The sequence below is a fragment of the Xylocopa sonorina genome, unplaced genomic scaffold, assembly GCF_050948175.1.
Source record: "Xylocopa sonorina isolate GNS202 unplaced genomic scaffold, iyXylSono1_principal scaffold0635, whole genome shotgun sequence".
Taxonomy (NCBI): Eukaryota; Metazoa; Arthropoda; class Insecta; order Hymenoptera; family Apidae; genus Xylocopa; species Xylocopa sonorina.
This window is the reverse complement of record NW_027490706.1, coordinates 42,128-69,985: the sequence shown is the minus strand read 5'-3', so window position 1 is coordinate 69,985 and position 27,858 is coordinate 42,128. Positions and strand designations below refer to the sequence as shown.

The 27,858-nt window shown below is 44.4% G+C and overlaps 2 protein-coding genes across 2 annotated transcripts; one reads left to right on the top strand and one right to left on the bottom strand.

Annotated features, from left to right (window-relative positions):
- Window positions 1-5: 5 nt before the first annotated feature.
- Window positions 6-17,048, top strand: LOC143432527 (uncharacterized; the record flags this gene model as incomplete). The annotated part of the gene is made up of 4 exons (XM_076909192.1): window positions 6-648; window positions 886-9,161; window positions 10,794-16,164; window positions 16,252-17,048. Coding segments are annotated over 4 exons (14,460 nt in total), but the record flags the coding sequence as incomplete, so codon positions are not given.
- Window positions 17,049-21,514: 4,466 nt separating this feature from the next.
- LOC143432524 (COMM domain-containing protein 4) lies at window positions 21,515-22,839 on the bottom strand. The gene is made up of 7 exons (XM_076909187.1): window positions 22,821-22,839; window positions 22,635-22,706; window positions 22,485-22,550; window positions 22,358-22,397; window positions 21,954-22,154; window positions 21,653-21,799; window positions 21,515-21,574 (listed from the first exon to the last, which is right to left on the bottom strand). The coding sequence occupies exons 1-7, from the start codon at window positions 22,821-22,823 to the stop codon at window positions 21,537-21,539; spliced, it is 567 nt and encodes a 188-aa protein (XP_076765302.1). The 5' UTR covers window positions 22,824-22,839; the 3' UTR covers window positions 21,515-21,536.
- Between the last annotated feature and the right edge of the window lie 5,019 nt (window positions 22,840-27,858).

Genomic DNA, 27,858 nt, shown 5'->3' with positions numbered 1-27,858 from the left:
CTGAATCGGAGAAAGCGAAAATGCTCAAAGACATGGAGTCGTTGGTGAAGGAGAAGAGCGCGGAAGAGGAAATCGAGGAAAAGGAAAAGGACGAAAGCGCGGATAGGCGGGAATCGGGAGCGAAAGGTAAGGAGGAGGAGGAGGAAGAAGAAGAAGAAGGAGGAGAAGAAGAAGAAGAAGAAGAAGAAGAAGAAGGAGAGGAAGAAGGAGAAGGGGAAGAAGAAGGGGAAGAAGAAACGGAACCGATCGATCTATCGCCGGAACGGAAGGAAAGATCGCCGGTCGGAGAGTTGAAAGATGTAATCGCGTTCGAGGAAGAAGGAGAGGCTCGGCAAAAGCCGGAGGAGAGAGACGATTCCGGTAAAAGAGACAGCGAGGACATCACCAAAGAACCGTCGAGCCTCAGTCCGGACAAGTTGGATTCGTCCGAGAGGAAAACCACTACCGATACCGACTTGAAACCGGATGTCGACCAAAAGGAACAGCTGTTGGAGAAATTTGACGAATCGCAAGAGCGAATCTCTACGTTGGAATCCGGTGCAACGACCACGGCGCCGACGTTACCGGAAGACGAGCGTATACCGCTCGACGAGATAAAGGAGGACACGGACGAGAAACACGTTATCGAAGAGGTGAAGGAGAAAGATGTTGGTGCCGGAATCGAAGAGGAGGCAATCGCGACTGCCGTCCCCGTCCCCGTCCCCGTCCCCGTCGCCGTCGCCGCCGTTGACGCTGCCGTCGTCGCTAGCACCGCCGCCGCCGCAGCCCCCGCCGCCGCCGCCGCCGCCGCCCCTCCTGCCCCCGTCACCGCCATTACCGTTGACGCTACCGCCGCCGTAACCGTAACCGTTACCGCTACAACTGCCACTGCTGTTGTTACGGCTCCTCCGGCCAGCAGTTTGCCGGCGAAACCGTTGCCGGTTAAACCCGACGTTCAGGCGTTCGACGTTCGACAAGCTGTGCAGTGCTTGCAACGCGATATCGTGAAAACACCGGACGAAGTTGCCGATCTCCCGGTTCACGAGGAGGTGGATCCGAAATTATACCGAATCGAGGATTTCGAGAAGGGAGAGAAAGGAGAGAAACCGTCCCCGCCAGCGACCCAACCACCGAAAGAGACTCCGTCGGTCAAAGAGCAAAAGGGTGTTTTCAGCTTTTTCGGCAAGGTTGCCGACAAGTTCGAGAAGGGTATCGACAAACTGACGAAAAAATCGAAAAAGGACCAAGAGAAGGATGCTGCCGATGAGAAGTCATCCTCGAAATCTAGCTCGCCGAAGGAGGCGAAAGTACAAGAGAAAACGCTTCTCGAGGAGGTCGATATGGAGAAAATGTTCCCAAAAGTGAGCAAACCTGCCAGCGAAAAACCGGAGGAGATGATCGTCGACGATACCGAAGGGAAGGGCGTACTCGATCGAACGAAACTGGATGAAGAGGTTCGAGCCAAGGATACGGCCGCGATCCCAGAGGAGCTCGCGGAGGGGGCCGAGGAGGACGCGGAAGAGATAAAAGCGCTGCTAGAGGAGGCTTCGAAGAAATTTAAAACGGTGAAGGACAGCCTACGGGATTCGTTGGAGTCGCTCGAGGAGAAGATGGTCGACGAAACGATGGTCGATTTATCGCGGCAGCCTGTCGCCCCGGCGTCGTTCAACGACGCCGTCAAGGACACGTTGGAGGGTGTAGTGGAGAAATTGGAAGCGATTAAGCCGCAGATCGAGAGCACGTCACCGGAAACGAAAGAACCGGAGAAAGTGAAATTCGACATACCAAAGGAGGAAGTGGAAATCGTACGAGACCTGAAGGAGGCTGTACGAGACGTCGGCGAAGTTTTAGCGGGGACCGCTGGCATCGATATCGAGGAGAAACCGAGAGACGTTACGGAGATCGTGAAAAAGGTTGCCCAGGTTTTAAAGGAAGACGATTTCCTACCGGACAAGGCATTCCTCGAGCAAGTTCCGAAGAAGGTTACGGAAGAAACGATCAAAGTATCAACGGAGAAACCTGAATCGGCCTTAAAGGGGGAGATGATCGATGAATTTGTCCAGGAGACCGAAGTTGACGCACGGATAGTAGAGCCAGTGATTGGGTTCGATCAGAAGATATCTCCCGCGAAACCGGAAATTGTGATGGTCTCGCCTGGCTCGACGCCAACGTCACCGAAATTTTTCAAACTCGAAACTATTTCAGCTCTGTTACCGGCCGAGGTGAAGTCTGCGATCGACAGAACGGATCGCGCGGTAGAGGAAATCATCGAGGAGCTTGTAACGAGGAGAACGAGAATCACCGTTCAGATCGTAGAATATATCACGATCGTGAAACGCGTTCCAAGGGAGCGTGTCATTTACATTATCGAAGAGATCATCGTAAGGAAAGGCCTACCGAAGGAGGACGTTCTCGATAACGTAGACATACTGAAACTCGACGACGCGACGATCACGCCTCAGTTGAAAATCGAGCTCGAGGAATATATCATGAACGAATACGTAACCAAAGGGAAATGCATAACCGTTCGAATAGTCGAAGAGATCTCCGTGAAACATGTGGTCCCGAAAACGATAATCATTCGTATCATTCAGGAGATTATCGTGAGAAAGTCGATTACAGTACGTACCGATGGACTGTTTACCGAATCGCAGCTGGATCGAGGAGAGGAAGACGTCGAGGAAGAGGACGGTTTCGTTACGATCGCTTCGAAAGATGAACGGGTGCCGAAAGTATCCGAAGATGGAGGAGAAGCGCCGATGGAGGGAGCGCAGGAGAAGGAGATCGCCGACGACTTTGAGGCCGTCGAGCAAGAATACAAAGTCCGGGACGTAACAGCGGTTTCGCCGCTCGTGGATACCACCTCCAAGTTGGACGAGACGAGGGAGCGCGAATACGCGGAGGAGGCCGTCGAGGCTGACGAGAAGTTTGTCCACGAGACGAAAGAGAAACGCGACAAGGACGCGATCCAAGTTGCCCAACCACCCTCGTCTCACACCGTCGACACCGTTGAGAAATATCTCGACGAACCAAAGGAGAAGAAGGAGCAAAAAGTACCCGCACCCGTTACCGTGCCGCAGAAAGAAATGGCAACGCCGACCCCTACGCCAACGTCGACGTCAACGTCAACCTCTCCCGTCAAGGTTCAACCGACCGACGACGAAGACACGGGAACCGTTCGACGCATGTTGGTTACCGCGAGTAGCGAAGACGGTGGACACGAAACCGAAATTTGCGCGACCGGCACAATCGCGTTCCCGAAATCCGTCACGCCCGACGATTCTCTAAAGGACGCGTCGATAAAGTCTACGCCTGATAAAGATTCTCTACTTCTGGACAAAGACTCGCTGCATTCCGGGCCAACTACTCCCGAGAAAGACAGCATTTCCGAGAAATCGCCCAAGTCGCTCGACGGAAAACCGGACCTGGGAATTGGTAAAGTAACGCCCGAAGACAGTTTGGATAAATCACCTATCGAGGCGCGTGGTTCGCGCGACTTGGAGGACAGTTTGGAACTTGGCGAACCGACGCTACCAGAAAAGGAAGTTGCTGTTAAAGCTGACGAAAAGGAAATATCGGCTAAGCCTATGGAGAAAATTCTCGAGATTCGACCGTCGAAATCACCGACGGAATCGATTCGCTCGGAGAACGTTTCACCCACGGAAACCATTTTCGCTAAATCGCCCACGACCAAACCGGACGCGGAAACGGAGGAGCCCTCGAAACTCGAAAAAGACCTACCAACGGTACCAAAGCCCGACCTATTACCACCAGTCGTTACCGACATCGTATCGAAAATTACTGCGGATGACAAGCCTACTAAAGGAGCTGGCCAGGTGCCAGATTCGAAGGATGCAGAAGAGAGATCAAAGTCGCCGAGCATTGCCGACTTGAAAGACGTTGTCGACCGAAAAACACCAGAGATATCCAAATCACCGAGTGCAGCCGATCTAACTGCGGATTTGGTCGACAAGTCGAGAACACCGAGCGTCACCAGTGTTCCGGAGACGTTGAAAGACCGTCATGTTGAGAAAGAATTTCCGGCCGAAATTTCCAGATCGCCCAGCGGCGGTGTAACAGCGGAACCATCAACAGAGACGAAATCACCAACCCTCGACAAGACAAGGTCATCGAGCGCGGCAAGTGTGTCACAGGAAGTGAAAGACGAGGCAGATAAATCAAAGTCACCCAGTATCGCTGGGGAGATAGTAGCGGAATTGAAGGATGTGACAGACGTTCCGACGGAAACGAAGGACACATCCGAAAAATCAGACTTGAAGGAGGAGATTGAGAAAAAGACCCTCGAGATATCCAGATCGCCCAGCGTAGCAGCGGCTACCGCATCAGAGGTGACAAAATCACCTACTATCGCGGTAGACTCGACGATAGACATTGCTACAAAGATAATCGACGAGTCGAGATCACCGAGCGTGACAACTGTTCCAGAGCAAATAAAAGGTACGACGGAGACAGGAATCGAGAAATCTCGAACACCTAGCGTAACGGACGTATCGACAGTACCGAAGCTCGACGAAAAGGCAATCGACAAGTCCAGATCACCCAGCGTGACAGACGTTCCAACGGAGGCCAAAGACACAACGGAAAAATCAAAGTCGCCGAGTATCGCTGAAGATATGGCAGACTTGAAGGACGAGATATCCAGATCGCTCAGGGTAACAGCGATTACCGCACACGAAGTGACAAAATCACCTATCATTGCGGCAGTATCGACCGCAGACTTTGATCGGAAGGTAATCGACAAGTCCCGATCACCAAGCGTCACGAGCGTTGCAGAAGAGGACCATAAAAAAGACACGTCCGACAAATCAAAGTCGCCTAGCGAGACTGGAGAACCGGTAGATTTCAAAGATATCGTGGACTCGGGAATCGATAAGTCTACATCTCCTAGCCTAACGGACGTTTCAACCGTACCAGCGGGGCCAATGATTAAGTCGAAATCGCTGAGCGAAACTGCCGATGATTTCGCCGTTTCGAAGAAACTCGACGAAAAGGCAGTCGAGAAATCCAGATCACCCAGCGTGACAGACGTTCCAACGGAGGCCAAGGACACATCCGAAAAATCAATGTCGCCGAGTATCGCTGAAGACACGGCACACTTGAAGGAGGAGGTCGAGAGAATGACCCCCGAGATATCCAGATCGCCTAGCGTAACAGCGGTCACCGCACAAGAGTTGATAAAATCAGCTACCATTGCGGCAGATTCGACGACAGAATTGGTTACAAAGACAACCGACAAGTCCCGATCACCAAGCATGGCAAGCGTTTCAGAAGAAGAATTTAGAAAAGACACGTCCGACAAATCAAAGTCGCCTAGCGTTACTGGTGAACCGGTAGACAGGTCCAAACATGCCGCGGACACGCGAATCGACAAGTCTAGGTCTCCTAGCGTAACGGACGTTTCAACCGCACTAGAAGCTGTACAAGATTTGTCTGTTTCGAAGGACATCGACGTAAAGCCAATCGACAAGTCCAGATCACCCAGCGTGACAGACGTTCCAACGGAAGCCACGGACACATCTGAAAAATCAAAGTCGCCGAGTATCGCCGAAGACAGGGCAGACTTGAAGGACGTTGAGAAAAAGAGCCCGGAGATATCCAAATCACCAAGCGTAACGGATGCTTCAACGGAAGCCAAGGACACATCGGAAAAATCCAAGTCCCCGAGTATCGCTGAAGACACGGCAGATTTGAAGGACGTTGAGAAAAAGAGCCCAGAGATATCCAAATCGCCAAGCGTAACGGACGTTCCAACGGAAGCCAAGGACATATCTGGAAAATCAAAGTCGCCGAGTATCGCCGAAGACACGGCAGACTTGAAGGACGTTGAGAAAAAGAGCCCGGAGATATCCAAATCATCAAGCGTAACGGATGTTTCAACGGAAGCCAAGGACACATCGGAAAAATCCAAGTCCCCGAGTATCGCTGAAGACGCGGCAGACTTGAAGGACGTTGAGGAAAAGAGCCCGGAGATATCCAAATCACCAAGCGGAACAGATGTTCCAACGGAAGACAAGGAAACATCGGAAAAATCCAAGTCGCCCAGTATCGCTGAAGACACGGCAGACTTGAAGGACGTTGAGGAAAAGAGCCCCGAGCTATCCAAATCACCAAGCGTAACGGATGTTCCAACAACAGCCAAGGACACATCTGAGAAATCCAAGTCGCCGAGTATCGCTGAAGACGCGGCAGACTTGAAGGACGTTGAGAAAAAGAGCCCGGAGATATCCAAATCACCAAGCGTAACGGATGTTCCAACGGAAGCTAAAGACACATGGGAAAAATCCAAGTCGCCAAGTATCACTGAAGAAGCGGCAGACTTGAAGGACGTTGAGAAAAAGAGCCCGGAGATATCCAAATCACCAAGCGTAACGGATGTTCCAACGGAAGCCAAGGACACATCTGAGAAATCCAAGTCGCCGAGTATCGCTGAAGACGCGGCAGACTTGAAGGACGTTGAGAAAAAGAGCCCGGAGATATCCAAATCACCAAGCGTAACGGATGTTCCAACGGAAGCTAAAGACACATGGGAAAAATCCAAGTCGCCAAGTATCACTGAAGAAGCGGCAGACTTGAAGGACGTTGAGAAAAAGAGCCCGGAGATACCCAAATCACCAAGCGTAACGGATGTTCCAACGGAAGCCAAGGACACATGGGAAAAATCCAAGTCGCCAAGTATCACTGAAGAAGCGGCAGACTTGAAGGACGTTGAGAAAAAGAGCCCGGAGATATCCAAATCACCAAGCGTAACGGATGTTCCAACGGAAGCTAAAGACACATGGGAAAAATCCAAGTCGCCAAGTATCACCGAAGACGCGGTTGACTTGAAGGACGTTAAGAAAAAGAGCCCCGAGGTATCAAAATCGCCCAGCGTAACAGATGTTCGAACGGAAGCCAAGGACACATCTGAAAAATCAAAATCGCCGAGTATCACCGAAGACACGGCAGACTTGAAGGACGCTGAGAAAAAGAGCCCCGAGTTATCGAAATCCCCCAGCGTAACAGACGTACCAACGGAAGTCAAGGACACATTCGAAAAATCAAAGTCGCCGAGCATCGCTGAAGACACTGCAGAGTTGGAGGTCGTTGAGAAAAAGAGCCCCGAAATATCCAAATCACCCAGCGTGAAAGACGTTCCAACGGAAGCCAAGGACACATCTGAAAAATCAAAATCGCCGAGTATCACCGAAGACGCGGCAGACTTGAAGGACGCTGAGAAAAAGAGCCTCGAGTTATCGAAATCCCCCAGCGTAACAGACGTACCAACGGAAGTCAAGGACACATTTGAAAAATCAAAGTCGCCGAGTATCGCTGAAGACACTGCAGAGTTGGAGGTCGTTGAGAAAAAGAGCCCCGAAATATCCAAATCACCCAGCGTGAAAGACGTTCCAACGGAAGCCAAGGACACATCTGAAAAATCAAAATCGCCGAGTATCACCGAAGACGCGGCAGACTTGAAGGACGCTGAGAAAAAGAGCCCCGAGATATCGAAATTCCCCAGCGTAACAGACGTACCAACGGAAGTCAAGGACACATTCGAAAAATCAAAGTCGCCGAGTATCGCTGAAGACACTGCAGAGTTGGAGGTCGTTGAGAAAAAGAGCCCCGAAATATCCAAATCACCCAGCCTGAAAGACGTTCCAACGGAAGCCAAGGACACATCTGAAAAATCACAGTCGCCGAGTGTCGCCGAAGACGCGGCAGACTTGAAGGACGCTGAGAAAAAGAGCCCCGAGTTATCGAAATCCCCCAGCGTAACAGACGTACCAACGGAAGTCAAGGACACATTCGAAAAATCAAAGTCGCCGAGTATCGCTGAAGACACTGCAGAGTTGGAGGTCGTTGAGAAAAAGAGCCCCGAAATATCCAAATCACCCAGCGTGAAAGACGTTCCAACGGAAGCCAAAGACACATCTGAAAAATCAAAGTCGCCGAGTGTCGCCGAAGACGCGGCAGACTTGAAGGACGCTGAGAAAAAGAGCCCCGAGTTATCGAAATCCCCCAGCGTAGCAGACGTACCAACGGATGTCAAGGACACATTCGAAAAATCAAAATCGCCGAGTATCGCTGAAGACACTGCAGAGTTGGAGGTCGTTGAGAAAAAGAGCCGCGAAATATCCAAATCACCCAGCGTGAAAGACGTTCCAACGGAAGCCAAGGACACATCTGAAAGATCAAAGTCGCCGAGTGTCGCCGAAGACGCGGCAGAGTTGAAGGACGTTGAGAAAAAGAGCCCCGTGATATCAAAATCGCCCAGCGTAACAGACGTTCCAACGGAAACCAAGGACACATCTGAAAAATCCAAGTCACCGAGTATCGCTGGAGACACGGCAGACTTGAAGGACGTTCAGGAAAAGACCGCCGAGATATCGAAATCGTCCAGCGTAACAGACGTTTCAGCGGAAGCGGAGGACACATCTGAAAAATCAAGGTCGCCGAGTATCGCCGAAGACGCGGCACACTTGAAGATCGTTGAGAAGAAGAGCCCCGAGATATCTAAATCACCCACCGTGAAAGGAGTTCCAACGGAAGCCAAAGACACATCTGAAAAATCAAAGTCGCCGAGTGTCGCCGAAGACGCGGCAGACTTGAAGGACGCTGAGAAAAAGAGCCCCGAGTTATCGAAATCCCCCAGCGTAACAGACGTACCAACGGAAGTCAAGGACACATTCGAAAAATCAAAGTCGCCGAGTATCGCTGAAGACACTGCAGAGTTGGAGGTCGTTGAGAAAAAGAGCCGCGAAATATCCAAATCACCCAGCGTGAAAGACGTTCCAACGGAAGCCAAGGACACATCTGAAAGATCAAAGTCGCCGAGTGTCGCCGAAGACGCGGCAGAGTTGAAGGACGTTGAGAAAAAGAGCCCCGTGATATTAAAATCGCCCAGCGTAACAGACGTTCCAACGGAAACCAAGGACACATCTGAAAAATCCAAGTCACCGAGTATCGCTGGAGACACGGCAGACTTGAAGGACGTTCAGGAAAAGACCCCCGAGATATCGAAATCGTCCAGCGTAACAGACGTTTCAGCGGAAGCGAAGGACACATCTGAAAAATCAAGGTCGCCGAGTATAGCTGAAGGCACGGCAGACTTGAAGATCGTTGAGAAAATGTCCCCCGAGATATCTAGATCGCCTAGCGTAACAGCGGTTACCGCAACAGACGTAATAAAACCAGCTAGTATTGTGGCAGATTCGACGACAGACTTGGACAGAAAGATAATCGACAAGTCGCGATCACCGAGCATGGCAAGCGTTTCAGAAGAAGAATTGAGAAAAGACACGTCCGACAAATCAAAGTCGCCTAGCGTTACTGGTGAACCGGTAGATTTCAAAGATGTCGCGGACAGGCGAATCGACAAGTCTAGATCTCCTAGCGTAACGATTGTTTCAACTGTACTTGCGGAATCAACGGTCAAACCAAAATCGCCGGGCGAAGCTGCCGATGATTTGTCCGTTTCGAAGGAGGTCGATGTAAAGGCAATCGGCAAGTCCAGATCACCGAGTGTGGCAAGCGTTTCAGGAGAAGAATTAAAAAAAGATACGTCGGAGAAGTCAAAGTCGCCCAGCGTTACTGGGGAACCGGTAGATTTCAAAGATATCGTGGACACGGAAATCGACAAGTCTAGATCTGCTAGTGTAACAAGCATTGCCGATGATTTGTCCGCGTCGAGGGAAATCGAAGCAAAAGCAATTGGCAAGTCCAGATCACCCAGCGTAACAGACATTCCAACGGAAGCCAAGGACGCATCTGAAAAATCAAAGTCGCCGAGTATCACTGAAGAAACGGCAGACTTGAAGGACGTTGAGAAAAAGAGCCCCGAGATATCCGAGAGATTGCTCAGCGTAACAGCGAGTACCGCGTCAGAAGTGACAAAATCACCTACCATTGCGGCAGTATCGACGGCAGACTTGGATAGAAAGATAATCGACAAGTCCCGATCATCAAGCGTCGTAAGCGTTACAGAAGAAGAATCTAAAAAAGTCACATCTGACAAATTAATATCGTCTAGCGTTACTGGGGAGCCGATAGTATCAAAGGATATTATCGTGGACGCTACGGTCGACAAGTCTAGATCGCCTAGTATAACGGATGTTTCAACTGTGCCAGCGGAAGTCATTATTATGAAGTCGAAATCACCGAGTATTGCCGAGGAAGTGACCATTTCGAAAGAAATCGTCGAAATGGCAATCGACAGGTCCAGATCACCGAGCGTGGTAAGTGCACCGGAGGAGGTGAAAGACACGTCGGAGAAATCAAAGTCGCCGAGTGTTGGTAGCGAAGTGGGTGAATTAAAAGACATCGTGGAAACAACACCCGACAAATCTATGCCAGCCACTCGCACCGATGTCTCAGCAGAGTCGAAATCACCAACCGCTGTCAGCGATGCTATCGTCGATTCGATGGACGTTGATATCGAGGCAATCGAGAAATCTAGATCACCTAGCGTAACAGATGTATCAGCAAAGTCAAAGTCACCGAGCATCGCTGGTGATGCGATAGACTTGAAAGACGTTGACCGAAAAACACCAGAGATATCGAAATCGCCGAGTACAGCAGCGGTTACACCAGAAGCGAAATCACCTATCGATAGGTCTAGATCACCGAGCGTGACAACTGTTCCGGAGCCAGTAAAAGATACGACAGATAAATCTAAATCGCCTAGTGTCGGTGCAGAGGTAGCAGCGTTAAAAGACATTTCGGTGGGAAGAACTGAAATATCGATCGTAACAATGGGAGCAACGACCAAGTCAAAATCGCCGAGCGAAACTGCCGATGATTTGTCCGTTTCGAAGAAGCTCGACGAAAAGGTAATCGACAAGTCTAGATCACCCAGCGTAACAGACGTTCCAATGGAGGCCAAGGACACATCTGAAAAATCAAAGTCACCGAGTATCGCTCAAGACGCGAAGGCAGACTTGAAGGAGGAAGTTGAGAAAATCACCCACGAGATATCCAGATCGGCCAGCATAACAGCGGAGACCAAATCACCCAGCATTGCCGGAGACACTGCAGATATGACGGATCTCGATACAAAGAGTATCGACAAGTCCGCACAGGAGGAGGTGAAAGATGTGTCGGAGAAATCAAAATCGCCAAGTATCGTCAAAGAGGTGATAGAATCGAAGGCTGTACGAGAAACAATCAGCGACAAAACGAAATCACCCACCCTTACGACGGATATCTCAGTCAAGATGTGGGAAACAACAGATAAACCAAAATCACCGAGTGCCGTCGGCGATGCTATCCATTCGATGGCCGTTGATCTCGAGGTAATCGAGAAATCTAGATCGCCTAGCGTAACAGATGTCCCATTAGGAAAATCAGACTCGAAAGATGTTGACAGAAAGATGTCAGCAATCGCGGGAGACGCAGCAGTTGATTTCACAGCGGACTTGGTCTCTACAAAGATGGTCCAAGTGAAAGATACGTCGGCAGAATTAGCAGAATTAAAAGGTATTCCGCAAGCAATAACCGAGAAATCTAAAACACCTAGCGTAACGGACGTATCGATAGAAGAGACGGTCAAGTCGAAATCGCCGAGTATTGCCGATGATTTGTCCGTTTCGACGGACGTCGATGCAAAGGCAATCGACAAGTCCAGATCACCCAGCGTGACAGACGTTCCAACGGAAGCTAGGGACACATCTGAAAAATCAAAGTCGCCGAGTATCGCTGGGGACGCGGCAGATTCGACGGCAGACTTGGATGCAAAAATAATCGACAAGTCGAGATCACCGAGCGTGACAAGTGTTTCAGAGGGAATAAAGGATACGTCGTCAGAAAAATCTAAATCGCCCAGTATTATCGGGGACGTGGCTAAACCAAAGGATGCTGGCGAAATAACAACTGACAAGTCTACGTCGCCTAGTGTAACGGACGTTTCGATTAGGCCGAAATCACCGAGCATTACCGGCGATGAGGTTCCAACGAAAACCAAGGACGTTGATAGAAAAACAGCAGAGATCGAATTGGTTGATGCCACGGGAAAAGCGTTGGATAAATCAAAATCGACCAGCATCGCCGGAGACGTCGCGGAACTAAAGACTGTGTCCAGTGTATTATCGAGCAGTGTAACAGAGATTCGAACGGAATCAGAAAAAGCAAAGGGCTTGAAAGACGTTGACAGAAAAACAGCAGAGATAGACACGTCTGGTTCACCACCGCCTAGCGTAACGGACGTTTCAACTGTACCAATGAAAGCAACCGAGAAATCTAGATCACCTAGTGCAACAGACTTCCCAGCGGAAGAAACAAGGGATGGGCTGACTGTCGTAGACTCGAAAGACCTACAGGATGCCGATAGAAGAGACAAGTCTAGATCGGCGAGCGTGGCAAGCGTTCCAACCGAAGGGAAGATAATAGATTCAAAGGATATCGGCGAAATAATAATAAGCGACAAGTCACGATCGGCTAGTGTGACGGATGATGATACAACCGTGTCGAAGGTAGCGAGTCAAATGAAATCAAAATCGCCGAGCATCGTTGACGATGTTCTCGTCTCGAGATACATCGATTCGGCGGACATTTCAACGGAAGCGACAGATGTTTCCCCGGAGGCGGAGGGAAAGGGCATTGCTCGTGAGGTGCTCGATTCGAAGGATATCGATAGAAAGGTGGTAAAAGATAAATCTGACGCGATCGATGCCACGGAGAAAAAGGATAGATCTCGATCTCATAGTTTATTCGAATCCGAGGACAAAGGTCCTTTGACCAGATCCAGAGCTACAAGCGTGTACGAGACCGCGGAACGTAGCGTGACTGAAAGAGAATATTTATCCGAGTCTATTGTTGGTAAAACAGACCGCGTCCAGGAGGAGGAAAAGGAAGCCGATACGATTAAAAAGATAACGGCCGAGAAGGAAACAGATATCAAGAGATATCTTTTTGAAGAATACATAAGTAAAGGGAAGAAAATGACAGTGGTTACGATAGGGGAGGTAGCTAAGAGTTTCTCAGTTTCGGAACGTATCGTAGTGAACATCATAGAAATGATTATCGCGATAGAGAATTTGCGTAGAGATTCGGTTTTAGTCGAATACATTCCAGAGGCAAAGATGGAAGATGGGACGAGAGTAACGCAACAACAACAACAACAACAACATCGTCAGAGGGATGCAAGCGAGGTATCGATAAGCTCTAGTTTAAGTTCCGAGCAGATTGCCTCCGACAAATCTACCCAGGACAGTCCTGTACGTTCCGAACCACACATCGACGAAGAGATCTCGATCTCGGAGGAGAAGAGGATCGAAATGGAGAAGCTTCTCGAGGAGGACTACATTAAGAAAGGGAAAAAGATAACCGAAGAAATTTTAGAGGAGATCATCGTTAAATCATCCCTGCCTCGGTATATTATTTTAGAAATAATAGAGGAGATAATATTAAAGAAGAAACTCGTCCGAGACTCGATAGTCGATGTAAAGATCTACCAAGAAGACGACGAGCCCGACGACGGTTACGAGAAGGACGGCTACCGTCGTTACGTGCGGTCTCCCGAGCTTCGATACGGGCCCGACGGTCAACCAAAATTAGCCAGTTACGCCGAGTATAAGCCGGCCGATTACTCCGAAACGCAGGATGCCCGATTAGAAGGCTCGGCCATTGACTATCCGGTAAATTACCAGAGCCAGTTTCACAAATCGTTCGTAGGCGGGATGAGGGAAATACGTACGACTCACATCACCACGCTCTCAGGAAAATCAACGCCGGACTCGATGTCCGAGCCTACACCTTCAACGGAAAAAGTTGAAAAAGATGTTCTACTATCTTCCACGACCAGTATCGCTTCGGTGGTTACTACTACCATTCCGATCGCAACCGCCGCCACTATTCCCACTAAGGAAGCTACGCTGGTGGAAAGCGTCGGAAAGCCCACGCAGACGGTTATACTATCCAAGGAGAGCAAGATCGACGAGAAGACGAGCACGCGGATTATCGACACCGAGGAAGAGGAGGAACGCGCGGAAGGTGAAGAAGAAGGTAAACTTCTCGTGGTTAAAAGGATCGTGAAACGAGAAGTTTCCCAGCAAGACGAACCGATTACCATTCGAAAAACGAGCACGCGAATTATCGGCACAGAAGGAGAGGAACAGCCGGAAGATGAACAAGGTGAAACACGGGTCTCCGCCGATGGTGAACTTCTCGTGGTTAAAAGGATCGTGAAACGAGAAGTTTCCCAGCAAGACGAACCGATTACCATTCGAGAGACGAGCACGCGGATTATCGACACCGAGGGGGATGAACAGCCGGAAGGTGAAGAAGGGGAAACGCGAGTCTCCGGCGACGGTAAAGTTCTCGTGGTTAAAAGGATCGTGAAACGAGAAGTTTCCCAGCAAGACGAACCGATTACCATTCGAGAGACGAGCACGCGGATTATCGACACCGAGGGGGATGAACAGCCGGAAGGTGAAGAAGGGGAAACGCGAGTCTCCGGCGACGGTAAAGTTCTCGTGGTTAAAAGGATCGTGAAACGAGAAGTTTCCCAGCAAGACGAACCGATTACCATTCGAGAGACGAGCACGCGGATTATCGACACCGAGGGGGAGGAACAGCCAGAAGGTGAAGAAGGGGAAACGCGAGTCTCCGGTGACGGGAAAGTTCTCGTGGTTAAAAGAATCGTGAAACGAGAAGTTTCCCAGCAAGACGAACCGATTACCATTCGAAAGATTATAAAACGGGAGATCGTCGAACAGGATGAACCAGTGGTGATCACGAAAGTGATCAAGCGACAAATCATTCTACCATCCGACGAGGGTGAGATCGGCGACGAAATCCGTACACGAGCCGATACGGAAGATTTCGAAAGTATACAGGCGATTCTGGGTCAGGGGAAAGATTCGATTCCAACAGAGAAATTATCCGTTGGTGCGATAACGTCGGTTAAAGAAACAGCGGGTAGTGCCGTTGCTGGTAAAGTAACAACCGGAACGATCGAACAAAGTGACAAAGTAGACGAGGACGGAGGATTAACGATTAAAGGCAAAAAGCTGGAAGAGAGAAAAGTGTCTGCCGAAATGGAGAAAGAAGCAGCAAAGTTGGAAAAAGTGCATGGACGGCAGACGGTGACTCCTGTTGGTGTTGGCGACATCGGTTCCGGTGATGCGATCCCAGTGACGCACGCATCCGGTAGATCGACACCCGACAGAAGAACCGAAGGTAGATCGTTAACCGGGACACCGGAAGGGTTTAGATCCGGCGAGGTGATCAGGACCATTATCACTACGACGAAGACGGTGTCCGACGACGGTGAGATCGTGACGACGACCAGGGAAGTTACGGAAACAACGAATGAGAAGGGAGAAACTGTCATCCTGGCGGAGAAGGTTGACGTAAAGAGAGACGAGTATCATCCGCCGGGCGAGCGGAAAGAGATCGAGTTAACATCCCAGCAAGAGCAACTCGATCCCGTTCCGACACCGCAGCAGAGCGATCGCGCGGCAAAACGGTTCACGGTCGAGAAAGAGTACGCCGGTGACTACAGAGAGAAACCCGACGCGAAAAAGTACATAATCGACGAGGCTGACCTCGACTTTGAGAAAGCTCTGACGATGGAAGCACCGGATGCCAGAGCTGCACCATCGCAGAGGCACACGAACGGCACCGTCCGTCGGGATGCGACCGACGATAAACGGGAGACCGATAAGAAGAAAGATCCACTGGACGATTGGGGAACCCCTTTGGGTCTTCCATCTCCTTTACCGCCACAGAAATTTAACCTGAAGAATGGTGCCCAGCCTACGGTGGTTACGACCTCGGATAACGATGCCGCGCAACTAAATTTCAACCCCGTAAACGATTGGGGCGAACCTCTCGGATTACCTTCGCCCGCCCCCGTTACCAATGAGATTTCCAACAAGGGTACACCTGGAACACCGAAAAAGGAGAAGAAACAGGCAAGGAGGGTTTTGTCTGAAAACCTCAAGAACAAAAAACGTTCCGAGAGTCCAGGAAAGAACGAGAAGAGAATGAAAGATTCGAAGAACAAAGTGCAACCGGTGTACGTGGACTTAACCTATGTACCTCATCATGGGAACTCGTATTACACGTCGCTCGAATTTTTCAAAAGGGTCCGCGCGAGATACTACGTGTTCAGCGGTACCGAGCCGAGCCGTGAAGTCTACGACGCGTTACTCGAAGCAAAACGATCTTGGGAAGACAAGGAACTCGGTAACTATATAACTATACCAATATGATGTAATATAATGTAACATAATATCAACCGTTTGTTCTCTTCTCTCTCTCTCTCTCTCTCAGAGGTGACTATGATACCAACCTACGATACGGATACCTTGGGCTATTGGGTGGCTGACAACGAGGAGGCCCTCGCTGCGAATCACATTGATCTTTCACCCTCGGCATCCCGATGCACGATCAATCTTCAGGATCACGAGACCAGCTGCAGTGCCTACAGACTCGAATTCTAGGGATTGGCAGCTTGCTCAGCCGTAATAGTTGAGTTCTAAGCGGTGTTCGGAGAGCGTACACTTGACACGTCGTTTCGCCAACTTTATTTACCAATGCCTACTAGGTAACAGCGGCTCCTGAAAGTTTAGAACATCTCAACGAGAGGCTCTGTCTACTTCGTACTATTTGAACTACATGGCCTATCTATCACCAACCGAATTATACGATACCTACTTGGCCCCTTGTTAATTAACTCGCAGTTGTTCCTTGTTTTCGATGCACATTTGTAGATCACGTAGACCGTATCGGCACCGCTGCATCAATTACATCGACGACGACGACGACGGCGACGACGACGACAAAAACGACAAAAACGAAGATGACGCGACGTCCATGCTCTTTTTTTCTCTTCTCCCCTTTCTTAGATGTTGCCTCTGCATCTTGCTCAGGCAAATAATACATATAATAAAACAGACTCGGACTGTTTTAAAATTCTCAAACGCTTGCACTCGCCAACCTTAGAGAGAGAAGTGTTTGCTTCAAGCCTCTCCGTTGCACCATAGAATATTGTCTTTTTACATACACTATGTATAACCCGTATTCGACACCGATACTACAAGCTTTCAAAGCATCGTATGCCGACGAAAAAGGAGCAAAATGCGAAAGTAAATACACAACGTTCATAACGACACGTTATGAATGGGTACGAAAACACGAAAACGTAAATTCTCTGTATACCTTTGATGGTCTTCGCGTCACGATCGACATCAACCAACAACCCGATTTGTGTCCACCAACGATCAGTCCTCTTCGGTCGTCGTTGCAATTACAGATTAACCTTCTTGTCGTACCTATATATCTACTATTGTGTATAGAGATAAAAGACTACATGTACGTATATGCATCGGAAAGTACTAAATGACGAGTTACCTTTATCTTGTATTTCTAAAGGTAGAGAAATAGAGGTTCGAGTTCGGTTCGACGGATCGGACGAATCAGCAGCAACAAATGTAAAACAAATGTTCAACGACAACAACAACAACAACAACAACAACAACAACAACAACAACAGGTACCACCACCACGCAACAACAAAAATTGTCCGCATCTTTATTAAACAACAAGATGTTTCATTTCCACTCGGACGAACCAATAAATAACAAGTGAATGTAGTAACTACTAATGGTTAAGATAATTCCGGTATCGCCTCGACGATGAAATTACGTGGAGGATGAAAATGCTCCAGAATATTTCGTAAATATTCTTCCCCCTTTGACAAATCTCATAAAACGTGACGATTCTGATATTTGTTCTTAAACAAACGTGTACACGACGATAGTTGTGATGATGACACAGAAGCGGCAACTCTAATAATGACCAGATAATGATGAAAACGATGAAAAATGATGGGGTTGACAATGATGATGGTGATTGTGATAATAACAATGATTAGAAGAATAGTTAGGAATCGGGAGAATCATAAACATACGACTTCTTGATAGATAAATATACTACTCTGAAAAAAGAATGGAACCTATTTTTAAGAATCCACGTAGAACACTCGAATTTCTCTGTCGAGGATAAGGGGGAGGGGGATCACTTCAATGGCACTATGTATTTTTACTAGTGATAAAGTGTAACTCCGATTACTCCTTTGATTGTTCCAGGTGAGATGATGCACAATGAGTTGCACAAGATCGAATAATATCAATTGTCATCTTTTAATTTACCCCCAGGCAAATTAATATCACGGCCAATAAGACCCGACAAGCGAGACGGCCACGGTCACGGAACGATTTCATTTCGCTCTTCAAATTTCCCGTCCTCCTTCGTACATGACAGAGAAATTCGCCCGTTCCGTTTCTCGCGACTTATCCTTCTATTACGGGAGCAACGAGTAATTATCGCGTAATCGATTGTACTGTTCTTGAATAGATTGCAACTTATAACAGTCGTTTAACGAGATAACAAAGAAAACAAAAAAAAAAAACAAAAAAAAATAGAAAAGAAAAGAAAAGAAAAAAAAAAGGAAAAGAAGAAATGCAGTGACAAAATTATTACACGGTATGGACGTACTTACAGAAAAAAAAATTAAAAAAAGAGAATAAAATAAAATAAAATAAAAAAAGAAAGGCAAACAAAATGTGGTCGTTAAATAATGAAAGCGATCTCGTACAACGTATTAAGACGAACGTTATACTCGATTACGTGTGATTCGAATTGAAAGTTGCGTGTAATCGTATTTCGGATTCGTCTTGAACGAATTCGAAGAACGAAAATACAGGAAAATTGAATGGACATTGCAAAAGGCCTATATCGTATCTATCGATCGTTCTTAGAATCAAGTTATCCAACAAAAAGTATAAAATTATGAACGAACGTGAATATATTCTTCCGATCGCCCTTGATTTAGGGCAATTCTCCGGATGTAATCAACTCTTCTAATTAGTATGTAAGAATTTAAACACTCGCTTATCGTAATTTCTCTCGTAAATATACTCTCAGTTGTTCCTTTGTGTGTAGCTATGTTCCATTAATTAATTTATTTATTTATTTTTCTATATTCCTTTACAGTTGTATCATACTATGATTAGTAAACTTATGTACATATAGCAGATCGGTATAATTTTTATATAACTGCTACTTGGACGAAGCGAAGAGCTTGAGAGAATTTTACTACGATTATAGTACATTACGTGATCCTTCAAAGTAAAACAGCCCCAATCCATTTAATTATCGTTATAAATATCATTATTAGTATCATCATCATCATCATCATCATCATCATCATCATCATCATCACCATCATTGCTATTATTATTATTTTTATTACTATTATTATTATTATTATTATTACTATTATTATTATTATTATTATTATTATTATTATTATTATTATTATTATTATTGTTATTATTATTATTACTACTACTATTATTATTGTTGTTGTTGTTTTTAATATTCCTATTAATTTCTTCTCTACTCACTTCTTCAAAGATTATGTCACGTGGGCCTAATCTCTCGTCTGATCCATTACAGGAGGATTTTTATTATTGTTATTATTACTATAATTATTGTTATTAGAAAAATACTGTTGCGTGACCCTTGCAACCATCAACATCATCACCGCTATCATTGCAAGCGTCATAATGACCATCATCGTTATTACTACTATCGTTAATGTTACTGTTGCTGTTGTTATTGTTGTTGTTGCTGTTGCATTGTTGCTGTTGCATTGTTATTCTTACCGTTATCATCAACATGGTCGTACTGTCATTGTCATCAGTGAACGTGAAAGGAAACTTTTTGGCTGCGATGGAAAACTGAAAATGCAGAGGGCGATGACGATGAATCGTGTGTACCTATGTATTTATGTATTATCTATTGACGATTAATAATGACCAGCTGTTTAGGTAGGATATTAAAATTATGAAATTGAATTTAACGTAAATGAACAATATATGAGTAAACAAAGATACTGACATTGGTAAAACTGGAAATGACTGTTTCAGCGGTACTTGTTGTCTTAACAAGTTTACGAAACGGGTGAAAAGAGCGAGTTTGAATTAAAACGGAAATGAATATAAATATTAAGAACGAGCTTTCAATTAAGACAGTTTAGATTAAATATAAAGATGAATAAAAAAGAGAGAGTATAGAGACACGCAACACGCTTACGCCAGTGAGATACACGCGCGCGAACGCGCGCGCACACATACACACACAGAGAGAAAGACAGAAACACAAAGGACATGCGTACGTATACAAATATAAAAATATATAATATATGAATGCAGAGGTAAAGAGAAAATAGAAAAAAATTTAACTATGAGATGGAAAAGGGTAAACAAAGATCACAAAGCGTAAACCTCAACACGACCTGTCCGAATCCCTGTGAATCCGCGGTACTTAACGATTGTGAGAACGGTGATATGATTTCGGTTGAGTGTCAAATTAAAAACGTCGTGTAATGTATCAAGTGTCTCATGCACATCCGACAGACATCTCGAACGTTTTGGAGTAAATGTTCTCTCTCTCTCTCTTTCTCTCTCTCTCTCTCTCTCTCTCTCTCTCTCTCCCTCTCTCATCTCTTTCAATTCTGAAGTATATACTCTTTACAATTTTCCTGAATCAAAGATATGCTACTTACGATATTGATAAAGTATCAGCATGCTCAGAAGAGAAAGCAATCGAAAGAGTTTATTTACTCCGCGCGAAACATCAGAACCACGCCAATGTTCTAGTCAGAAAAATCTCATTTCCTAATTATTAAAAACCATCTAGTCATTCACAGTTGATCCTCTTTATTACCAGATGATGTCGCAAACTCGAGACGACTACAATTTTACCAAGTGTAATTATTACTTTCCGATTTGCCGTTCTCACCCGTTAAAGCGCAACAGCGCGTCGCGGTTTTCGAATAACAATCGAATTAAAAATTTACTGTGGAGTGTTCATGGTGCTATGATTACTATTATTATCATTATCATTACTATTATTATCATTACTAAATATTATTATTATTATTATTATTATTATTATTATTATTATTATTATTATTACTATTATTATCATTATTATTATTACTACTATTATTACCATTACACTACTACTATTACTACTATTATTACTACTGCTATTACTACTACTACTACTACTACTACTACTCCTGCTATTACTCTTATTACGATTATTATTGTTACTATTTTTATTATTATTACCAACACTGCTGCTACTACCACTACTACTATTACTACTACTACTACTACTATTATTATTGTTGTTATTATTATTATTATTATTATTATTATTATTATTATTATTATATTATTATTATTATTATTATCATTATTATTATTATTATTACTACTATTTAGGAAATTACAATGTTATGCTATATGACAAAATTGATAATATAATAAATATACATTATACCTTAACAATACACCTCTTGTACTTTAATATCTCCACTAATAAAGAACACCATAAAAAATGGAAAACGCAATAAAATGTACAAAGATTATTTTTTATTTTACAACTTACATATATTTCTACCGTTATACATGTTACTTCGTGTTTCTCGGTAAAGCCAGATATTTTAAGAGTCGTTGTGCTTCGAGACAGATGTAAGATGTTTAAAGATTTTCCATCAAAGATTTTGCTCTTCGTAGCTCTTAAAAATACGTATCCGTAAACGTGAATGTATTTGCTTAATTTTTGTCTTGGTTGCTTATTAAATTCTATCTCTCACCTGTTAATAGAACCTGCACATCCTTTCTCGAGATATTAATAACCGAGTTTTCATCGTTTCCATCCAATTTCTTCAACTTTAGAGACACCGTGGAGAATGGTGACGAATTGTCGCAAGACAAAACTTCTACCGACGACAATCTGCTGACTATGAAACCAAGCGAAAATAAATAGCGGCCAAACCCGACAACGTGTAACGATGATAATCAATAATTCACAGTGTCGGTGTAATTTACGTAGATACGTTTAAGGTAAAGAATCGTATTTGTACACTTGATCAGAAGCTTCAAATGTTTAATCACCTCTTAAAGACTCCGAGGAAAGTGTAGTCGTGATTTGAGGACAATAATCCGTATGTAGTCTGGCAATTGCAGCGCTATGTTCACGAGGAAGGCCAAGCTGCTGTAATTCGCTGCTTAAATCGGCAGCGGAAACTCCATATCGCGCGGACGACGTGAATATTAATTCAAGAGCTGCAACCATTGCTTTTGCATCGGTCAATTCTCCATGAAAGACAAACAAAACATAATATATTCTCCTGTGATCGATCAAATAGTAATAATAATAATGATGATGATGATGATGATGATGATGATGATGATGATGATGATGATGACGACGACGATGATGATAATAATAATAATAATAATAATAATAATAACAATAATAATAATGATAATGATAATAATAAAAGTGATGGACTCACCAACTTTGGCGTCTTCAGTAATTTTCTTAATCTTTTCTTCCTTAAAGGAAACGAATGGTCAACGAATAATTCATCTACGTCTTAAAAATATGTACGTTAATATATTTAATATTACTGTTGCACTTACATCGAGATCTCCTTCCGTAAGACATTTGGCCACTGTTTGACCTAGTATTTTAATTTTAATGGACGTCTGTGAAAAATGAATCATTTGTTAATTCTAAATCATTTCCTCTTCCGGAGAAGAGGAGGGAGAACAAAATTTCGGAATTCATACCATACGTGACAACGTGTTGATTTCAGCCAGCAGCCAATCGGGGCAATCTCCATCACCCAAAAATCGGAATTTCTACCAGCAAACGAGAAGGGAACGGAAGAAAACGTTTTTATAAATTCCCTACTTGAACTTAAACTGTCGAGCGTCGAAGAAAAGAAAATAAGAAGAAAGGATCTCATATCTTACCATATTTTATGAATACTCCCCTGAACGTATTACGAACGAATACTTGATCTGAAACGAAGAGCAATGATCAGTTTTCAACAAGAGGTAACGCGTCGAGATGAAGTAACTGAATTGAATGTTTCTCGTTACAACTACTACTTGTCCACAGTTTTATACCCGTAGAACAGTAGGGGATTGGCAGTTCACTTTGTTCAGTGGTACCACGAAATTTTTTATTTACCCCATAGATCGAAGAAACTGCTGTTGCTCTCGAGGAAACGCATAGATACGCGAGAGTGTTAAACGTTCCGAAGAAACGAATCGACCGAATAAATCTACCGACTGGAATTAATAGCAATGCCAGTAGTACATACAAAAGTTCTCTCATTATTGTCATCCAAGAGAATAATAAGTCGTACATGTTACAGTTATGCACCCACCTACTTGATGCTCCATAGATGCTCCATAGATCGTCTCACGTAAGTACATGTCTTTCAACATTATTATTTATCAACATTATTTATATACGATCCTTCGCGGTAGCCACATCAACAGAAAACTTGAGGTGTCTCACATTATTACGCTAGTAGACGACAGGAATTTACAACAAAGATCCGCATCATATTTTAGACCACGGGGAAACATATTTTTAACCGTAACGCATACATACGCTACCTCAATCTTTCCATGCATATTATGTATCGTAATGTACTCGGTAGTAGAGAAAACCAAGCGTATTGTATGTAATTAAATTATATTGTAGGTAAAGATTCAGATACAAATTCAGATACATTTACCGACCTATACCTATTGTTGTGTAGAAACGTAACAGTGTTGGAAGGAGAGGAGACAAAGTAGGTGTTAAAACCGGGGGTTGGTTTTTTGAAGCAATCGGAGAGTGCGCTGAAGAGTGAACCACGTGGCGGGTATAAGAAGAGCAGCCGCGTATCCTCACTCGCCATTGTATACCTTATTCTATCGGGACTCGCTAGCGTCGCGTAAACAGAGTGTGTATCGTCGACATACGGGTTTCCATAGAATAAAAAGGAATAATTGGAAGTCCGAGTGCAAGGAATTAGTCCGCGCGCATCGAATATTACCGATACCTTCCCATTCGGTGAAACACCGAGCTGTCTGTTTCAAAGGTAAGCAAATGCGTCTAACAACGAATTAACTGAACGCACAATAATTGATCGAAGAGAAAGGGATCTCGAGAATTAATCAAACTCGCTCGGTAGCCATTTTCATTTCGGGTAACAGTGAAATACATCCAATATAAATAAATGAGTAACCAGTACAGGTGTTTCGATGGGCGAACGTGTTGAAAACGAAATACTAAAATTAATCGAAAATAGATATTTCGTACAACGTGCGACGAATAAATTCCCTAAAACTAAAAAATCATTCGAAATAACGTGTAATATGTTGCAAGGAAAAAGTTTCTCCATCTTCTCTAATAAGATATCGAGCGTAAATGGTTCGGAACAAAAATATCTATTGACGATGACAGGTTCGCTGAAAGCGTTCGCTAACTGTTTTAACACCTATGCTGACGAAAATGCACTTTTGCTTCCGTTCTCTCTACGTACATTATATTGTAAAAGCATCGATACGAAAGGGGGCCGCGGGGCGGATGAAAATAAAATATATACCTATACAAAACCATTATCGTGTCGATCGTCATCCTCCTATATGCATTTCTAAACTAGTCTTTTTTCCAACTGCAATTAGAAAAATTAAAATCTATTTAGTAGATTTATTTACTATATTTACAAGAATAAAATGGTCTGCGTATACACATAGAAAAATACATAAATAACCAATTCCTAGGAACAGAAATAGTGCGACCTCACTAGAAGCGTACAATTAGCAGATTATTTCTTATAGAGAAGATTGCAGCGTGCTTCCATAAATTATTGTGCTTTCGCATAAAGACTTTATGCGAACAGAGTTCATGCAGTTCGCTCTCTATTTTCGTATTAAATCTTACACGTACATGTACGCGTACTACACAGTTAATTCTACTAAATGAAACGTTTAATCTTCCTCTCCTGTTTTCGCGGGAGGAAACGTTTCATTTCCAAGTAAAATTTTTTAAAAATTTTAGGCTCGTTGCATATACCGCGTATCGTGCGTTACGTAAAATTTTATGAAAATCAGAGCATTCTACATATATTTGCATGCATTTTGTACATATCGCAGTTAATAAGTGTATTTAATATCGCACACGGGTGGATGTATATGCTGCAACACGCATATACGTACGTACACACCTTGCAAATATATACCAAGAAAATATTGTAAGATGGCGCGAAAGGAAAATTGGGAAATGATTTTTTTCTTTACTCAGACATGTGGATGCTTCTTCCAATGGTTTCTCTGCTGATACGCGCGATCATCGGAAATCCACAAATCGACGAGAGCACTCTCTCAATTATAATTGGGCTGGGAAATGAAAGTAAGAATTTAGTAACTGACAACCGTATCGAAAAGTCTTCGAACGACATATGGGAAGGAGAATCGTTAAGAGAAATAGGTGAGTGGTTAAGAGAATAGGTAACGTGTACAATTTTATTATTCTTTCATGCGAGGAGGAGTGTGGTGGTCGTACAAAGTAGAGAGTCTTATATAGCATAGTTTCAGACCGACCGAAGGGAACTAATAATGTAAATATTAATCAAGATCGAACGCGAACAAGCCCAAACGTGAAAATCGTTTCGAAAAGGAGGGAAACGGAAATCGGTAGAGGAATATGGTTCGAGTTATCTAATCGGAACCAGGTGAGTAGAAGTTACCTATGTACGCGATATTCCATCGTCGTGACCGGTTAACGATTATTTAACGATGAATAACGGTTCTAAAGGGTATCCGAAAAGTTTCACAAGAAAAGGCAAGTCCCTGGCTTTATTCATGGGTGAACAGGAGACCTGTAGGCCTCCACGGATCGAGCATTTCTTGTATTTGTAGACAATTACGTCTGCCGTCAACCAATAAGTGGATCGATAAACGAGAGAAAGAATATTCACACTCAAATGTTGCTTTACAAACGAAACGAACGAAACTTACGTACGACGGATACGGTCGAGACACAGCCGTCGATGAATTTAATGGAATTAAAAGGGTAGCAAAAATGCGAAAAGTTGGACCGACGACACCTTTCAACAGCTGGGGTGGGAAAAGGGCGAAAGAGCAATCAACCGATCGAGAACAATTTTCACAACTGTCGGAAGATCTCAACGACAAACACTTTTCCAACGCTAATAAAGGTCGGTGGTAGTATAAAGTACGCGCGTACTTACTTCATACTTTACACTTTACGTATCGTCTACAAGTCACGGCACCCGTATCATAACGTATCCGGTCGTTCAAGTTCGAATTCCACTTTCGAAATAATCGTTAACGTTTACTTTCAAGACGTATCGCCCGCGGACAAGTATGACGGGGAAATTGTTGTTCAAATGAGAAATGGGATGTCTGCCGTATATCAAAACTGGAATAGAAAACGCAACCTCTACCACTATCCGATTTCCTTTCGAATCTACAATGAAACAAACGAGCACGATTATACAAACGATGAGGTTAACGGCATTACCGATTGGTTCGTAATTAAAATTTTAATAAACTTTAATTACTGTTGATTAACACGTAACACAACGCAACAACAATTCTTGTTCCTTCCCGATTACATCTTACCTGTTACCGATATTGCAGGTTAATCCCGATACACGATAAAAAGTTTCTACAGCATGGACAATACAAGAAAATTATATTCAACCCATGGGGTGGTAAAAGAAGTTCGAAAGCGTGTACCTTTCGTTACGGGAACAACTATTTCACGACACCTGCGTATGCTGAAACAAGACCGACCGCACGCGAATAATACATATAATCGGGAAATGATTATCTTCCCGACCGATAACTTTCACCCCATCCATGTTTGATCGAACCGCTGCTCTGCGATCGTTCAAACCGATTCGGAGAATTTGTTCATTTTTACTATCGAACGCATACCTCTTTATGTACCGCATAAATAAACGAATCGATCAATCGAATCTCTCTTACATACATTACAATCGTAATTTATGTTACGCGGATACACGTTACTCGCATCCATCCTATAGTCTTCGAAATTAACTTGGTGTATACAAGCAACATATTAAATGCATTTGATCGAATTCCTTTTAATTTCTCCCAAGTCAAGGATGCTACTTACGTACCTTCAACGAAGATCACAAAGTCTACGAGACGTTGACAGATTACGCGTACAGGTTAGAAATCTGGCATATTCGCAGTACCGAGGTACACACTGTATACGTGTATTTACGCCTTTACGCCCACGTATTATACACGCGTATGCCTTCGTAAACGTTGCAGGCTAGCCAATATAGCCAATGAGAAACACGGTGTAAACAGCGTATAACAACAAATTCCTATCCTTGTTAATTAATATCAATTTTATTTTAACAAAAGTAATTGTATACAATCAGGGATACTCGGGAAACGAAACGAGTTTGCTGCTGCTTTTGGTTTCACATTCGAATAATAGAAACAAAAAATATATTTGCAACGTCAACGTTCGAATCGCATTATTGTTATTGTGCACCGTTAGAGAAATATACTCACTGTTTCTGTCTTATTTACTGATGCGATACACGTAACTGGCGCCGCCTAGTGAGAAATATCGTTACCAGACAGATCCATCTCCCATTGGACAGCCACGTTACGAACCACCACAGTCATTCAGGCACCGAGCTGTACAATTGTACAAAACGTAACCGACTATCGTTAAAAAATCAGGGATGTTTTCAAGGATATTAGCTAACAAAAACCTCGCCCTAACCAACCAACCAACCAACCACCCACCCCCTTCCTCCCCCTTCCCTCCATCACGTAGTCGTGCTCCACGTTTATTCATATTTTGGTGTATTTATTCGTTATCGTTTATTTGTTCATAATCACATTTGCATTTATTTCTTGGTAAAACAGTTATTTACATAACGCCGCAATAAGCTATGACTAGACGTAATGATGGTTTATATGTATATACTATATGTAGGTA